Source organism: Gallus gallus, chromosome 5, assembly GCF_016699485.2.
Source record: "Gallus gallus isolate bGalGal1 chromosome 5, bGalGal1.mat.broiler.GRCg7b, whole genome shotgun sequence".
In the NCBI taxonomy this organism is placed as follows: Eukaryota; Metazoa; Chordata; class Aves; order Galliformes; family Phasianidae; genus Gallus; species Gallus gallus.
In genome coordinates, this window is record NC_052536.1 from 7834620 (window position 1) to 7853343 (window position 18724).

Genomic DNA, 18724 nt, shown 5'->3' on the forward strand with positions numbered 1-18724 from the left:
TGATCCATTTCACTGACTCTCAGCCATCTCAATGGTTTGCTACAATGGTTCTTCCACTGTTAATGATTGTTAGGAGTACTGATTTCACCATCTATTGTTGGACATGCTGAAAGATGTCGCAAGGCTCCAGCCACGTATTCTCAGAGCTTCTTCCCAAACAGCATCCCCTACTGCTTATGGCTGATCTGAACAGCAAGTACCAATAAATTAATGAGCTGTTACTGGTTGCACTGCTAGCCTTCAAGACTCAGCACTTCTAGTCTTATAAAAGACTTTCAACAAACTCCTTGAGTGTTGGAATCAATGTGAATTGTTTTCAGTAGGAACAAGAAGAATATTTCATCAGAACAGCCTTTTAGCTTATGGACTCTTTTCCACCACCAACTCTCATACACACATATATGCACTCTGACATGGTTCATTTACCTTTCCTCTCCGTCCCAACTAAAATTTGAAATTGCTGTACTTTAGAGGCAATTCATCAATACAATGAAAAGAAATTAAACTTCACTGTAACTTCCCTGGGTCTAAAATAGCACACTTCAGGAGAGCAGGTACTACCAATAAATATTACCCTACTTAAGAAGGAAGGCTCTCCCTTCAAGTTTCCCAATGCCTCAGCCCCCAGTAATAAGCATTGCTATTAATCAAATCTCTGCAAAACAAATTTAATTAGAAACTAAGCATCTTCTGTTTCTTTAAAATGCAGTCAAACTGAAAACCATCAGAATGTAGAGCAGACACTGAGAAGTCTCCCCCAAACGATCCAGAGTGTATTCCAACATGCTTATGCAGAAGGAAGTTCACCACCGAACAGGAAATCATTATGAGGATCATTATGAGGATGCCCTTCAGTCCTCCATCCAGACTTTTATCAAGACTTACAGGGTTACAATAAGCTTCAAAGAATTGTGTTCAACTGAAGCTTCCCAAATGAGGCTAAGGACTAAGAAAGCTGTTCTTGGAATTCTTTTCTTATACATACTTCCCCCTCTTCCAACAACTCAGGATGCTTTGGCACTCTATTTACACACAGAAAAGGCAGTTTAATGAAGCTACTCTACCTACTGGATGGTGCACACTCTATGCTTCCTCTGCTCAACTCATACATCAGAGATGAGGTGGTACAGGTCAAACAGAAAAGCAAGAATGAGGGAATCCCTCCGTGCAGTGCCTGGCTCTGGAGCTGCGAGATTCCTCAGGCTTTTTATGTTGCTGTGTCTCAGCAATCAGAAAAGTGAACGTTTAGTTCTTCAGACTCCTTTTTCCTCTCAAAACTTTGCTGCCAGCCGTATTCGGAGCCTAACAATTTCACTGGGAAGGAATTCAATTCTGGAAAGGAAACTTAACGCAGTGTGAAACTAAGACTGGAGGAACAGCAGACAGGCTACAAAATGCTTCCCATAATACTGGGTATGGAGTGTGTATGAATGTACACACATACACAAACAGGCTTCCAATTCTGCCATTGCCTGGGGAAAGCACATTTCCAGGAAGTAATTCTGACATTCTTCAAATAAAACCCACAGCATTTAATGATTAAAACACAACAGAATGAACAAATGTTTTATTGGCATGTTCATTGTTGTAAACAGCATCTGGCATGAAAAAGTTTACCAAAATCATTGATTGTTATAAATTAGGTGGTTTTCTGAAAACTAAGGAGAATTGTTCTCTATTGATCTTTATGGACCGAAGCAAATTGCTGTTCCTAGGCTTTGCAAGGAAATCACGTTGACTGCATCAGTCTCTGCACCACCACCTGAACTACCAAGTTTATATGTCGAGGTGTTAAAGGTTGCCCCAGTACTTAACTACATATAGCTATGGAATCAAATCCAGGCAAAAACAAAATGACTTTCAATGGGTGGAGAAGATGCAAACTCGTAATAGTCTCAAAAACAAAATGTACAAAAAAGTAGCTAAACAGAACAAAAGCTTAATTAACAAGGGGAAATACAACCCTAAAGTACCCAGCACTGTCAAACAAAATGAATACAAATTTAAATAGGCAACTACACTTTCAAACGTACACAGTGGGTGTTGATATGTGAAAAGAAATACCATGGGAAATAGCTGAACTACAGTTCTGTTAAACGGACAGGGCAAATTTTATTTACACATTGGATGAAATATCACAGAGCTGCTCACCAGCTTCCATAACCTGCTAAAAACCAGCTGACCTTACAACAGCACTTCTGCAAAAAGAACCAACACCTGCTGGCCGCTTCCGACAGCCCTCTAAGACCACCCGTTGCATGGAAGAATATTCTCAGCCCTTACAACTGTAGCACTTCCATCACATCTTCAACCTCTTTTTGCTGCTTTTTAGAACCAAGGTGTTAACATTTGCTTCAGACACTCTGATGAGGTAATGTGTGTATCAGTGAAACAAACAAAAAAAAGGATTCTTTCATGGCCTTTGCACAGCTTTTATTATTAAGCTATGAGTATCCTGTTTGAGGCTAGTTTCACTAGCTACTATGTGCACACTGTCCTCAAAAATTTCCACTCATTTCCCTCCCCACCCATTTTTAGGTTCTAATCTTTTATTTGCACATCCCTTTTAGCTTTACAGTACATTTGACTATAGTGCACAACATGATTCCAAGTCAAACAGCGACCCAACGGGGCACTGCGCTGCTGATTGGTAGCACAGCCCAATCAGTGCTGGTGTCAGCGCTTTACACCTAATGAGCGTCCTGCCGTAATGGCACTACACAGTAGTAGTGAACCTTCTTATTTTAAACAAAAAAAATTCCCCAGGGAAAATGCTATAGCAAATATCAGTCTTGAGTCAAATCTTTATTTGGTGCTCCATCCAGATAAATTTTTAGTGCTTTCTCTTTACGAGGAGAGTAGGTTACCCGGTGTCCAGTTTTCTGGAGTCTGCTGCTTTCTTTTTTCATCAGTTCGTTTCTCTGTTCGTCTGTTAATTCCATTAATTCTTCCGTTTTATCCCTAAAATGAAAACACATGTTAAAAATCTAAGTTAATTAACTACAGTAGTGATAAGATTTCTTTATTTCTCCCTCGCTGGTGCAGCTCAGTTAAAAAAACCAAAACAGAACTAAACAATACTCCACACAAATGCTTTTCTTCTCCAGTGACTCATATTAATCTGAGTCTGCTTTTTATTGAGTATTCTTAGAGCAGACCCAACAGAAAATAGCAAGAACAGCAAGACTATATTCCATCTACCTGATCACACCTGCTCTTTGTGAATTACGACTCTGTTCTTCATTCCACCATAACACTAACAGCTAGATGAAATTCAGATACACTCTCAAGAACTGCAGTTCCTCTTGTATTTAGCAGTGACTTGAGAGAGAGAAGTGAGTAAAAGGGAACAGCGTTTGTTTTCTTAAAACAAGCAAAGCCAAACAGTTAATAGTGAGGTTTGTATGAAGCTGAGAAGCCCAAATAATACAGTTCCATGTTTTCAACCCCCTCACACAAGTATTTCTCCTTTAAGGAAACAAGTAGAATGTTTAAGCTTCTGTTGATTACATCACCCCTCAAATCTTAAGCACAGATTTTTTGCATTACTATTCTGTAATAAGGTACGCACCTATAAAATATTACTGCGCCATCGTCACAGATGTACAGAGGCCAGACATTCAATGTAGATACTTTAGGATTCCAGTCCAAGTCTTGGTGAATCTCTAGGACAGAAATGTCACATGGAAATGTTCCTCTACCCTAAGAAGCAGCAATTGTGGATAAAAATGTTACACAATCACATACTCACACCAATAAAATGTGGGGGGGGAAAAAAAAGGAAAGATCTTACCTTTGCAAACTCAATATTTTCTAAGGGTATTCCACTTAATTCACTCAGCTGTGAAGTGAAAAAAGAGTGGATTTAATACTATTCCACAACATTATGCTGCATCTACATAAGCCCACAGACCTGCCAAATCTAGAAGCTGACTAACAAACTCAAGTCATCACATATCTGAAGTATTAGTACAAAATTACAGTGACAAAGTACACACTTCCAGGTTTTTTGAAATTAGCATGTGTCATACAAGTGACACTTGATATGGCAGTTTCATCACGTTCCTGAATTCACAGCAAGGCAACAATAAAATAGAAACAGTTAATAGAATCCACGACACAAAGTCACCAACTGCCTCATGTTCAACCTTTAGGTCCAGCAGTTTTCTCCCCATATCAAATGAAAACTGTGACAGTCAAGCAGGGGAGCACATGAAGCTGTAAAATACTTATGCCTTAACCTCATCTACATACACCACACCTTCCTACCATAATCACAGAATGATAAGGGTTGGAATGGACCTCTAGAGATTATGGAGTCCAAGCACCTGCTGAAGCAGGTTCCCTACAGCAGGGCACAAAGGTAGGTGCCCAGGCAGGTTCTGAGCATCTTCAGAGGAGACTCCACAGCCTCTCTGGGCAGCCTGTTTCAGTGCTCTGGGACCCTCATAGTAAAGATGATTTTCCTCATGCTCATACAGACCTTCCTGCGCATCAGTTTGTGCCCATTTCCCCTTGTTCTATCACTGGGTAGCACTGAAAAGAGGCCAGCCCCATCCACTTGACTCCCACCCGTTAGGTGTTTGCTGAGCAATCTCAAGGTGCACACAGACTCAGCACTGCCTTGCCCTTAACTCAAAGGCAGGCTGCAGTCTTGTCTGCAGGGCAGTGCAGATATTAACTTGGATTCGTTTTTATCCCGGGCTGCTTACTTCCCCAAAATTTGGAGATTTCACTTCTAAGATTCTTGCCTCCATCAGCTCTCCTCATATGCTAAACTGAACTGATCAGAACAGAGTAGTAGCCAGCCTAATTTTCCAACTCTCATTTCCTTAGCAAACTAGGCTAAATCAACAAATACTAACAAAGCCCAGCAAATTTCTGAAATATATCAGCCCTACTGTCTGCTGATAAAATTTGGCTGGAAGAAAAGATCTAGATGAACACATCTGTTACTACAGATGTCAAATTCAAACTTATCTTACTGGTGTGACCAAAAAGATTAGCAGCACTCCTTCAGAGAAGCTTTCAAGTTGCTCCCTGCAACTTGTTTCTTAAAGGAAAACAAGAAGAGCTGACTTGCTCTTCAGACACAAATGAAGATGAAAGCTAAATGATGCTCCTCTTTCCAGCCTATACAAAAAATCCTATTATTAACATTTGAATCAAGACTGGCAGACTTGAAAACAGGATTTTTGCTGGCATCAACATCCAAGGGGTCCTTCTTCCATCCTGGTATTCCTATACATAGACAACCATTCCTAAGAACCCTTTGATAAGCCAAATCAATAAAATAGTCCCATAATAAAACACGCTCCCAGACTCCAGACTTCTACTAGTATGGCACATATGCTTGCCTGTTGAAAAGTTCTGGTCTTGGGAGGAAAAAAAAGTACTGAAGTCACGATACCCCTGTGCTTCCCAACAGAAGACACCAATAAGGCATTCAGAAACCATGAGAAACTGACATCATTTGTACATCTTACCTTCTCTTTTAATTCCTCAACACTGCTGCTTTCTAGCACTACTTCCTGGAAAGAATCTAGCTTCATCTCTGATGGCCTCCATCGTCTCGACAAAACGGCAAGTTGTGACATGGATTTCATCTTTTCTACTCCTTAGAAAGAGAAAGGAATTCATTACGTTAACATCAAAAACTATCTTATTTAAAATTAGGGGTTATCCATAGCAAATGCACACTCAGGTATTGAAAACTGCATTATACACACACACAAACTGCCCATTAAATATTACGTAACTCAGTATGCTGCAGGCAGTCTACCAAAGAAGAGGAGAAAGAACATGAAAAGCAGGACTAGGACTTAATTTCAAACCATTTGTCACAGACAGCATCCCTTACAAGCAATGACATTTATTCCTCTTCAGGTCACATCCAGCTTTGTCACACAAAATATCCAGCCACCCAATCAGAGGCTGACCTTCTGATCCTGCATTTGCATAACCTTCCTCAGCAATGTGGCAATTAGTCACATTCTTCACTTTTATTCCCAAAGTAGAGCTTTTCACATTTCACTTCCAGCTTCCACACATTAACTACACACTTGTTACAGAAGTCTGCTTTACACCTACCACCTTTAAAATATGTACTGCCTCCAGATTTCATTTATCAGAGCTTTGGTAGGGTAAACGCCACAAACATCACAATCAAATAAGCATAAATAATATGAAAGGGCTGATGTTATCACTTTTAAACTGCTACACGATTTTGTAGTTTAGCCTACAGAACACACAACTTCAACATTTATGCCTACCATTACATGCTTGTGGTGCATGAAACCACCACTGTTCAAGCTTCTAAACATCTTCTACAACTTTGTCTATGACTGCGTTTGTGCTACCTTTCAACACTTAAGCTGTTGTCCAAGATGAAGGTACAATCCATTAAATCCTTCCTGGCATGTCTGAAGCAAATATCTAAACTTCCCTCAGAACCACAGAGCAACTCATCTAAATGTGTGTAACAGTGACAGGACGTAAATCCCTATTCCAAGAAAATTAGCTATAAATTGCTGTAAGTTGCATTATTTACTTGACTAACATGCTTAGCTGAAAAACAAGATGAAAGAAGTGCTGATAGAACTTTAAAGCGGTTGCCTTTATACTCCTCCAACAACAATTCAAGTGTGAACTGATACGTATTTCCAGTCCATCTGCAGGACTGCAGAATCTGCAATGTTGATTTCAATATCTTCCATTTGTTTTGACATAATTGCTAAAATGAAAAATACCATGATTTATCAGCTGTCCAAAAGAGCTCATGGTACTGGAATAAGCTATGTTGGACTTGTTAAAGCAGGTATGCTTGTGAAAAAGTTTCTGAGCAAATGCCATCCACATTCCTTATCTACACATGATGAGAAATGCCATAGAAAAAACAGCATGGCCTGTCTTTTTCCCTTAAATTACCCTTGAAAACACACTTCAGTATTATTAGTTTTACATAAAACAGAAAGGAAGGGAATTGCATTTTCTACTGTTCTCTAAATCAAAGCTCTACCGTGATCTTCACTTTCTCTCTGTATTATTATTACCATCAAGTATTTCTAAGAAAACCTCCCAATTGCTTGAAATATTGATATCTTCTTCATAGATATGATAATCCAGAAACACAGTCCCTGGGTTCTTCCACGTCTTCTTCCGTAGACGAAACCTGTAAATAAATGACAGGAAAGTTTTTCAACCAATTAACTGTGACATGGAATTAAGAATGGAACACTGCTTTTTTTTTTCTTTTGGTGGAACTGAAATGCAACTCATCTATATGAGGGCAGGTAAGGTTTAGCAGCAATTTTAACATTCTGAGATAATCCTGAGAGCATGCTGTTACCACTGTCTGGTAGTGCAGAATCAAAGACAACAAGCCTGCACGTAGTTGTTCAGTGCAAGAAATCCATCAAGACTGGGAGGAAGAAAACAATTTCCTATGCAGCATAGGCAGAGTATTATCAGAAGCTTCCAAAAGTTATCCCTGCCTTTTTCATTGTTTTTGTTTGGTGAGATTAGTATGGAAGACTGGTATCTGGTTTACATTCTTGGTTCTACTGCATCAATACAGACACACAATGAAAGCATGAGCTTTACTCAGATGCAACTAAATACTGCTATGAACAACTAAAATGGAAATAAATACAAGCATAACACTGATTATAATGGTTTCTGTACAAAGAAGTCAAATACTGGTATGTGTTCAAGAGGCATTAGACAACATATAGCATTAAACAACGTAATGCACGTGCAGCAGACAGAAATCCTTTGGCCAAGTCATAGTGAGATAAGTAGAAATTACCTGGTCCAGATCTACGTTTTTACTCCTTTTTTCAACAGGAAAGGATTTTACTACTCTATGCTTTTTTTGTGCGTGTGAACAGATTTACTTAATGCTCTTCTTACTGAATAAAATCATTCTTGCAGAGGTTAAAACTTCTTTCATCTAAACCTGTAGTCACTTTGCACTCAGACATTTCAAGGTAGACATAATTCCCTCTATCATTTTACATGAAAAGAAAGGCAGAAATGGTGAAGCTAATGCTTTTATTCACAGTTGGATTTAAACACCACAGTAACTTATTTCTGCTCCTTTCCAAATATTCTTCCTTCACACAAGAGAACAGATACACACTTTAAAGTAATATTTAGTCACTTAACGTCAGCCCTGACTGTAATCTCTTTACCTGTCAATTGTTAAGTCCAGGCCACACTGCTCTCGAAGCTGAGGGAGTAGCTCCTCTTTGGACTGCCGGACAGTCATTCCCTTAGCAAAAACTGCATCTAGAAGAAACTTGCATGGCTGTGAACATAATAGAAAACCATTCAAGAAATTACTTTAATAGAATAAAGTAATTTGCCCTCCGATCTTATCTGTGTCTGAGACCAGTTCCACCCACCTAGCAAAGTAATCATTTTCTGTAAACAAGACTGATTAAAATCAGGACCAACTTTTACCCTTTTCACATCTCAGAAGATGCTACAAGCAAGTGAGCTGTATTACTACAAGAAAGGTATTTTTGTTTCTACACTCCTTCAGGACTGCCATATGCAGAAGGGAAAGGCACCCACCTATAGGCACTGTCTGCCCTGCACAATTGCAGCAAATTCTATTTGTTTCCTATTACTGAAAACAGCAACGAGAAGCCAGGACAGTTTCTATTTTGAAAGAATACTATACAACTTCACACGTTTAAGGAAAACAAAGAGTGATCTTCATTTGTCCTCTATTTACACTGCAGAAATAAAGACATCTGAAAGACTGCAGATTACATCCCAACTCTATATTCTGAGGCACATGAACAACAATAGCCTGAAATTCCCCTTCTTAATCTAGGGAAAACTGCAGAAAAGCTCAGAGAAAAAAGGATTCTTTTTAGCAAGATTTCAGAGAACAATCCAAGTGCCAATGCACTTATTAGTATTTTCATGAATCACTATTAATCAATCCTGATTGTAACACCTTACCTCTGGTTCATTTACCAAAAGCTGATAGACTTTGACTCTGTATTCACCCTTCTTAAGGGCTCTTCCAAGTCTAATAGTTATCTGTAAAGAAAAAGATGTGTCTGTTAGAACAGGCATTACAATCAAAATTGCATTTTGTAACAATACTAAGATTAAAGCAGTGATTTAAACCAGCAACTAACATGAAGTTGCAAGTTATTAACTTAAAACTTGGCTCTATTGTACAAATGCATCTTTTGTTTTCAAAATAACTTGAGTAACCTTGTTGTCATCAGAAAATGATGAAAGTGTCTCATTGAGCCGAACGCTCTCAAACTCTTGATTGCTGGCGTAGACTCTAAAGACTTTAAAGTGAGAGGATGGAACTCCAACAAAAGGCTCCAACTGTTGCTTGAAGGCAGATAGCGTAATTCTTTTATCAACATGCACCATCAACCCTAAAGAAAAAAGATGAAATTAGCATAAAACACTCAGATATATATGAAAATGTTACACTGCGTTTTTATATATAACCCTACTAAACATAAAGGGCGTTACTGTAACTCGTATGAGCTTTGTTGCATTTGAAATGTTTATGGGCTGACACTCCTAAAGACATAGCAGTTCCAAACAGCAACATCTTCAGAATGAAAAAGGTTGGTTATAACTCTGCTCTGGAATGTCACACGGTATCACAAGGCACGCTCAAGTCTAGACTAATGACTTTCCACACTGAATAGTTTTGTATTTAAAAAAATATTCTGGTTGTATAAAATTCTGGAACATAAGTAATTTCCCTTTAGAAATCATGTTTTTTAATATATGTAGTTTGGGCTTAAACCACAAGCTACACTGTCTTGGTTTCAACAGGGTCAGAGTTGATTTTCCCTTTTAGTGTCTGGTATGCTATGTTTTGCCTTTGGGAGAAAAACAATGCTGATAACATACTGATGGTTTATCTGTTGCTCAGCAGCAGCTGCAAAAGGCCGATACTGCAGTTTTCAGTTTCTCATACTATCTTGCCAGCAAGGGAGCTGAGGGGGCAGGGATATTCTATACTGTATGACACCATGTGAAAATAAATAAATACAACTGAAGGGAGTTGACCAGGACAGGGACAGCCACTGCCCGGGGACTGGCTGGTCATCAGTTGGCAGGTGGTGACCAATTGCATTGTGCATCACTTGTTTTGTAAATATTATTACTCTTATTATTGTTTTTAATCTCAACCCACAAGTTATTCTTTGCCATCCTACTGGGAAGGGGCAAACGAGCAAAGAGCTGTGAGGTGCTGAGCTGCCTGCTAGGGTAAACCACAACATTAAGTGCTTTTTATTCCCAACGAGTCACAGCACAGTCATAGTGTACAACATAACTAGTGTTCATATAGCAAGTTAACTGAATTATAAACCCATCCATGCTGTTGTACTAAGAAAAGCTTTCACTTTCAGATGTCCACTGGTACAAAGCGCTACAAAAAGCAAAGTTACTCTAAATAACACCTGCATGTAACTAGTCCTACCAAAAAAAGGAAAAATTTAAGCAGTTCAAGCAAGAGTAGCCATGAAGAGAAGTCCTTCCATTCCACCCCTTCCATGAGATGTTTTGTTCAAACGCTTGTAACAGCTTCACTAAAATTTCTCAGTGCAACTTTTACTAAAGAAACATTTTCACTTGACTAATAAGATTGAGTCCTTATCTATTACCCTTACATCAGGATTTTTGGATTCTGTTAGACCTTTGCCTTTCAAAGGTTTATATCCAGCTGTTCATCTTCTGTTAATCATAAAACATACAGAGCCACTGAATATTGTCTTGGAATAATTTATCTTCTTTATGACAACAGAAGACCTCTTATACTGAACGTACACCATCATTCTTACATATGTCTTATGCTTCATTGTGCCTACTGTGTCTCAATTAACACAAAAGCAACAGTCTACTGGATTAACTGATAAATGTAAAGTAGACTTGAATTTTCTTCAAGTACAATGATTTGGATTTTTCAGGTTTGTTAACTGAGACGTTAACAGAATTATTGCTGTGCGAATCACAGTAATTAACCACATTCTGAAACAGGCAAATCATCCTCAGCACATGAAGTGACTTTCCTCTCACTACAGACAACTCAACTTACTCTCCAGAAAATGCCTTCACAAGAAGGAAAACAGATGCATCACAGACAGATGTAACACGTTCTTAGGGAGGAAAGGCAGTGTTTAAGTACATATTCACTGAAAACCTAACTGCAAGTAACTGAACCTGACACCACGTCTCATCCTTGCACTTTCATTAGCTTTAATTTGACATAAAAACAAGTTTTTCATGACTCTGATTAGAGTCAACAGGAGCATACGAATTAAAAATAATCTAGACTTTACTAGCATTTAAGGCACACGATAATAAAAAAAAGATACATACATTTCTGCCCTTCTCCTGAACCTTCATCTGCAGTGTAGGGTTCTGACTTAAAGTACATGTATTGTGTTTCTCCTCTACTCTTGCCACTCTCATCATATTCGCTGTCTGTTCCAGAATCTTCTTCTGCCGTGTCCCAGGTTTCTTTCTTCCCCTGATTTGCTTTTGATCGCCTACTACTTGTGATACTGTGAGAATCAAGTCCATTAGCCAAGGGAATCGGGGCATTGTCCACATTGCATAGAGTATCACTGCTGTGACTAGAACTAAGGATATCACTGTCCACAGAACTCGTACTCCTGTCATTATTTACATCTGAATCCGACCGTTCCTCAGACTGGAGATTTTCTGGATCAGAAATCTGAATTTGGTTTTCAAGTTCTCTGTTTTCTACTGATGCTGAAGAGTCTATTTCATTTGAAGGGGATTCAATATTTTCAAAATCGCTGGCTTCTGTGCTTTTGCTGCTGTCTCCATTATCGCCCTCCTGTTGCTGCTGCTGCAGGGACAAACTTTTAAGCTTCTCAGTGCTTTCTTCCAGAATTGCCTCAACAGATTTCATGTTGCCTGCAGGTCCTTTTACTCTTTCACAGGCTTCATCCAAGTTGCCCAGATCTCCACTAGGCTTCTGATAAATGGATCGCCTAAACTGAGATCCAGGCGACTGCTCCGGCAGTGAGACATACAGTCTGATTGTATTTGCATGACGATCCAGAAGTTTCCATAAGTGAGAATCTGTATATGCCACATGACGATCTAAAGACTCTGAGCTTTCAATAAATACCTAAACGTAAAATAATAGTGGTTTTACCATGTAGCATTACATTAAATAATAAAAGCAACAACAGCGAACATAGGATTGAGCACACATTACATCAATAATCAACGCAGTCTTCTAGCAAACATTTTAAAATGTATATTTAAGACAGAAACGAAGGAGTCATAGCTTAGTAACAATTGCCCTATTTTCATAATCATGCTCAGATTAAAGCGACCTGTAACCAGGCCAACCAGCTACACTACACAATATTTACAACAGAAAGCTTTAATCAGTACAATTACACTAGCTGCAGCAGTAGCAAGATCAACAAGTGCAGCCTTTACTTTCTAATACAGTATCACAAGTAAGAAACCTTGAAAGGCATACACGGGTAAACAATAGAGCAATTGAGAACACAAGTGACCAAATTCCTTTTTGTCCTTTCTCAAAGATCACCACGTGAACGTGAAAGGCTTTAATGTAACTGAATAACGAGTCAGCAACATCATTTTGCTCCTCTGTAAATCAAAGCCTTCACTAATCTTTGCTCATCCAGTATACTGTGATCTTGAGCCTAAATTTCAAAGCCAAATTACAATACAGCTGGAAGGCATGCTACTGTAGCATAGAGAACAACACTACTAATGTTATTTAATTAGAAATGTTACTTAAGTACTTAGTTATTCTTTTTGTGAATGCATGCCCTCAGTAATACACCTCAACTTTCAGTTAGTCCCAAAGTAGTCAGGCAGTTGGACTAGATCTTCAAAAGGTCCCTTCCAACCACTCTATTCAAGCTATAATTGGAAATAGTATAAGTCTTCTCAGAAAAAAAACAGAATTGGCTAGGGGAATTCCTGAATTTAAGATTAAGATCTACCAAAAACATGCTCTTAGCTTGGAAGTTTGCTTCACGAGAACTTTAACAGTGTCCAGAAGCTGTTCATAAGGTTTAAAAACTAAATAGATAGGTTTCAGAGTAATGCCAACCATTCTGTCCTAGGAGACGACTTCTACATATCTGTCATAAAGGTTTTAAGCACCATAGGAACCTCTGATTCTGATACGAATCAGGTTTCTGATTAAGAATCTGCTCTACCTTGTTACATACACTAGATTTTATATACAGCCCACAGAATTCATTGGCATTGTAATATTTTCTAGTTACCAAAGAAATGCACAATATTTAATACAGAGAGTAGTAAAATACGTGACTTATCCTTTATAGATTTCATACAGACTTCCCTCCCATTTGCAACACTGTCTTGTAGAAGATGCCATGCAGATACACGAACAGTTTCAAAACCAGAACACGTACCTTATTGCTTCTAAAAAAGCCTTCAGCTTTCAGAGTTTTGCTGGAAACAGTCAGAAGACGCAAATCATTGTAGCAACGTTCTAATACTACGCGCATTGTTTCAGCAGGCAGATGCGTAGCCTGAAATCAGACAATCACAGTAAGTTAAAGTGCTTTATACAATTTCAAATACTGGAACATGAATAATCATTTTAAGATCACAGTGAAATGAGAAAGTTTGTATTGATTTAAGAATTGTAAGGACGGCAGCAGGAAAATCAGCCCCAAACTGTTCAGTCTCAGTTGCTTCCTTCCATCCTTCGACACAAGCTTTTTCACAAGATCAGAAGACTAAAATGGCTTAACTTTGCAGAGAACTAAGAAACTGTGAGCAGTTATAAAATAAATATCAATCCCATTCTGAGGGTACAAAACAAACTGAAAACCAAAAATGTTTTCAAGCATCGGGTTTTGTGCACATACCTTTAATTCAAACTGCATTTTACAATGAATATTATGAAGTTACACTGAACTAAGTCATACAGAACTCAGTGAAATGGATGCTTTCTTCCAGTTAGATGGAAGCACCAATATTCCATGGCCGAAGACCATATATAGTCAATTCTACAGCTTATAAGTGGCTGCTGGGATGAAAAGGAGGGTTTATGGGGAGCTTGTGGACATCTGTGGCTATTTCCATTATTGGAGGCAATGGGAGAAGTTGCATGTTGTATCAGTGATACGGTTAAAGAATTCACCAGTTCTGCTATCGATTAGAATAACTTACTGAGGCGATTGAATTTACTAGTCCAAAAGAATATTGGCTTGACTCTTCAGCTTCTCCACAAAGCAGATTATCTGTTAAGTTTGTAAACAACAGTGCCAGACAGTAGCTAACCCTGTGCAAAACCAGGGTAGAACTACAGACAGATCAAGTAAACTGCTCTTTTTAGCAGCAGTGAGTTAATAGACAAGCTCAACTGCAACAATTAACCAAATCTTATAACATGACACACAGTATGAACGAGCTGGAAAGGGTGAAAGGTCTTGTTATAAAGTTATCACACATTTTCAGAGCAAGAATAAATGAAAATTCTGTAAAACATATTCCTGAACAATGGTAAATTACCTTTGAAATTAGCTGTTTGAATTCTGAAACAGTCTGATTCAAATAAGCTCGTACACTTATTGGAGGAGCAACAGATTCAGTCTTCAGGTCAACTACATGAACCTTTACCATGACCTCTGTAGGGATGAGGAGAAAACACAAAACCACAAATATATCAAGAAAATTCAAAAGGCAAAAATAAAACAACCAAGCTTACTGTTGTCTGATATGCTGGTCAAGGAGTTTCATTAAATCCACACAAACAGCAATGAATTTGAAAAGGGGTACCATTTCAGAATTTCATTTTAATGCCAGAGGCAAAACTGTTCTATATTATCCAAGTCTTATTTACCTACCACCATGCAATACATCTGTTCCCTCTACCTTTGTATAAACGTAATTATGACTTACCACCAGGCTTATAGCACTGGAAAATTTGGTCAGGTCGTCTTGTTTCCAACAGTAAGTCAAACATGTACGTTGATTTGACACCTCCAAGTAATAAACCCATCGGTGTATCCTCTTCTCCTTCGTAAGATCGTTCCAAGTAGTCATGGAACTCGTCGTATTTGACAAGACGACAGCAATCTAAAGGAACAGCCTCTTCTAAATCCATCAGCTAAACAAACAAAAAGAAATACCATTTAATAATGGCTTTTTTGTGGGTTTAGCTCTTCCCTTGTAAGCTAGGAATCTCAATCATTTAATCTATTGTGTTTAAAAAACACAGGTACATTCACAATAGACGTTCTACATAAATGATAAATATAGCCACAGAAGCCTGCATCACAACCCAGAAAAATGGGAAATTTGAGATGTAAGTATATGAAAACATACTACATCAGATACGAAGCAGCATTGTAGAGGTCTGATGAGGTTATGTGCACTAATCTTCCATGCATCCTAAAGAAATTTTAAATTATTCCAAATCCATACAGCCTTGCCTGTACTCCATCAGTCAAAGATGCATATGGTCAAGAACTAAAGAGTACATAAGCAAAAATACAATCCTTCAGCTCTTCGTAAAACGCAAATATCAACATATGCTTTGGTGTCTACTGATATGACTGTATTAGCTATGCAGGATGTTTCTTGAAATAATTCTCTCACCATAAATCCATTGCAAAATTCTTACTGAAATACCAGTATAAATGATCAGAATTCTTTCAACTTACTGAGGCTATAGAGAGACTACCCTAAGTTCCCGCTGTGATTGTAGAATAAGGGTCATATTGCCTTTTAAAAGGGCAGGCTGTACCACTCCCAACAGACATCATCTGACAGTTAACAACAGACGAGTCAGTCAATATTTCCAACTAGAACCCCTCTTCAAAAAGGAAGAAACGAAGCAACAAACAAAACAGCAAATACTCCCACAGCACTAGAAATTTAAATGTGGTAGTAAAAAATTACATCTAATAACTTCAATATTCTATAATATGCACAGCATACCTTGTAAGCTATTCCCACGGCCTCCTTTAGCGTTCTATCCTTATGAACTTCTAATTTGTTCTCCATCATTATCTGTTTTGTTGGATGCATGCAGAACAATTTAATCTACGAAACAAAACAAAGTAAAATTAACACAACAGTTGTTTAAATTATTGTACATATTAGAATCAACTTTAATTTACAAACTTATTTTCACACTACCCAGAATATATCCTCAGCTCTAATTCAGCCCTAGGAAAGCTTCCCTTCAGCTGGTTATACGGGTGCAGACAAAGCACAAATTGCACAGTAGATACCACTGTGTGTATACATGCGCGTATCCAGCTATCTGCATATATGTCTTTGTATGCACATAGACATCTATATAGATAGATAGATAAAGGAATATATAACTTTTTGCCAACTGATGTTTGCACAACAATGATCAGAATACCTTTGAACTGCAGACAGAATACAAAGTCAAAGTTAAAACTTTCCCTCCAAAACCAAACCAAAACGTGCATAGGAAGAACAAACGCGAAATTCCTTTTTGATGTATGCAAATTCCACAGATATAGGAAACCTTACAATAAAGCTGCTGATTCTTAGAAAGACTGGGTAACAGACATACTTGTAAATCATAAATGTCATATATTGTAGTTATCTAATTTGTTATCAGAAAAAATTCTCCCTTTCTGCTAAATTATTTGTTTAAATCACTATGAAATATCAACCCACAACTCAAAGAGTGACAACATTAAAAGATTTCATAGCATTAAACAGTCAACACATGTTTTCATGTTTTTCAGAATGCATTTTGCTGAAATCAAGCAGTTCTGAGCTAGAATTGTTTTTTTAAACACTAGTTCGTATTCACATAGAGGTTCTTGTTGACTTCATCTTCTAGTTATTACCACTAACGGGTCTACTGTCTACAAGCTTCCAGTAGATGTACAATTCAGATGTACGTTTATTACAAGAATAATTGCAATGTAGTAACAAATTACAATTAATAGCAGAAACAAAACACGAAAAGTTACTGCCATATTATCCAGTAGAAATTCTAACCTTGCAAGTGTTACGCTCAATTTCCCGTTGCCTCTTTTCTTGCTCTTCCAATTCTCTCTCCTTCTGTACCAACTGCTTAATATGGTCAGGATACTCATGTGACTCCAGAAACTCTATCAGAAAAAATAGACTGAGTTCAAAAAAATAATTTCTTCTTGAACTAAACTTTGCACTAAATCACGTCCTGTTCCCTTTTTCAAGATCTAAATGAAACTGAAATCAACTGTTTCCCTCAGCAATCTATGAGGGCTGCTCCGAAAGTAATGCCTCCTATTTTATTAGGTTGGCCCATCACATCATAGGCAGATGTTGGTGGGATGACAGTAGAAACTTAACCCTCCCACCCGTATTTCCTTGAATTTTGTTGCCAGGCGACAGACGGCAACAGAGGGGCAGTCTGACAAAATGGCGTCTGACAAAGAAACTTGGATGAAGCAAAGGTGTGGAATTGAACTCCTCCATGCAGAAAAAATGGCACCCACTAACACTTAGAGACTTGAAGGTCTTTGGAGACCAACTAGTTGATGTGAGCACAGTGAGGTGGTGGGTGGTGCATTTCAGCAGTGATGACAGTGGCATCATTTATTTTATTTATTTATTTTTACAACTGCAGCATGGTGGCTCTTGTTCACCGCTGGCAAAAATGCCATGAATGGTCATGACTGTGTTGAAAAACAGTGTTTTGTAGCTGAGAATTTATCAAATAGTGCTACTGTCTTCTATCTGTTGTAGTTTCCATTACTTTCAGGGCAACCTATATACATCAGCAACACCAGACCACGCTATTAGTACAGGAAAATTAATATTCCAGTACTGGTAAGGAAGTTTTGCCACAGTAAAGAAATACACTAAGACCGAAGACTGCTCAAAAGAGTGCTTTTATAATAAAGCTAAAGTCTGTTCTAAAATGAACGACCTGATGAAAGTTAAAGTATCATCTTTATTGTGATAAAATATAGCACTTAGTGCAGCGTACTTCATGATATTTTGACATGTACAGTAGAATACACAATATTGCATGTTAAAAATGCAGCCCTCACAATCCTGCAAGACATCACAAGAAGGAACTTGACAAACAGCTTCTCAAAGCTAGAAATGGTTGTAAAAAATCTGAAATAACAGATTCAGTTTCTCCATGTTAAGCAATTGTCCATCAGAAAACAAAGGAAAATCTCCAAAGAGTTCTTGGCCCAAGGATTTTCTTCAGGAGTGTTAAGTTTTATTTAGCTTTCACCTTCATACAACCTGCAATCAATTCTTGCTTCAATTATTTAAATACTGAAGAAAAATGGTACAGTTGTTTCAGACTTGCTACTTCATCAACAGATGAAAAACTTAACAGTACCCTCCTCGTGCTACATTCAGTTCAAAATGAAGATTAAAGTATCTGCTTCAGGTACTGTTACTTCAAAAGCAGATTTTTACAAGCACACTGTCCCATGTATCATGAATTCTCAGAAATAAATGGAAGCCAGCAAAATTGCTTTTATGGGATACTTGAGTATTTTTTTCTCCAAAGAAAATGCCACTGCTCAATTTTATGGTGAAAACAGTAGAAGTACTGTTTGATAAAATAGATTCCTGCAGAAAATTTTCATTCTTCACTGAGACATCTCAAAAAATAATCAACCTGTCACCTAGTACATGGTGCTGGGCATCTCCTAAATGTTGGTGTGCTAAATCAGATGTA

The 18724-nt window shown here is 38.0% G+C and overlaps 1 protein-coding gene across 7 annotated transcripts in view; it reads right to left on the reverse strand.

The window, feature by feature from the left end:
- Window positions 1-1539: 1539 nt before the first annotated feature.
- Window positions 1540-18724, reverse strand: part of USP47 (ubiquitin specific peptidase 47) — a 52681-nt gene continuing 35496 nt past the window's right edge. For all 7 annotated transcript variants that reach the window (XM_040700817.2, XM_015286370.4, NM_001199582.2 and 4 more), the window contains 14 exons: window positions 17035-17147; window positions 15988-16092; window positions 14947-15154; window positions 14557-14672; window positions 13449-13568; window positions 11374-12154; window positions 9235-9410; window positions 8974-9054; window positions 8193-8308; window positions 7053-7171; window positions 5487-5617; window positions 3794-3841; window positions 3572-3702; window positions 1540-2961 (listed from right to left, as the gene is read on the reverse strand). In XM_040700817.2, the coding sequence (XP_040556751.1) occupies window positions 2787-2961; window positions 3572-3702; window positions 3794-3841; window positions 5487-5617; window positions 7053-7171; window positions 8193-8308; window positions 8974-9054; window positions 9235-9410; window positions 11374-12154; window positions 13449-13568; window positions 14557-14672; window positions 14947-15154; window positions 15988-16092; window positions 17035-17147 (2420 nt within the window). In that variant the 3' untranslated portion in view covers window positions 1540-2786. The remainder of the gene's footprint in view (window positions 2962-3571; window positions 3703-3793; window positions 3842-5486; window positions 5618-7052; window positions 7172-8192; window positions 8309-8973; window positions 9055-9234; window positions 9411-11373; window positions 12155-13448; window positions 13569-14556; window positions 14673-14946; window positions 15155-15987; window positions 16093-17034; window positions 17148-18724) is intronic.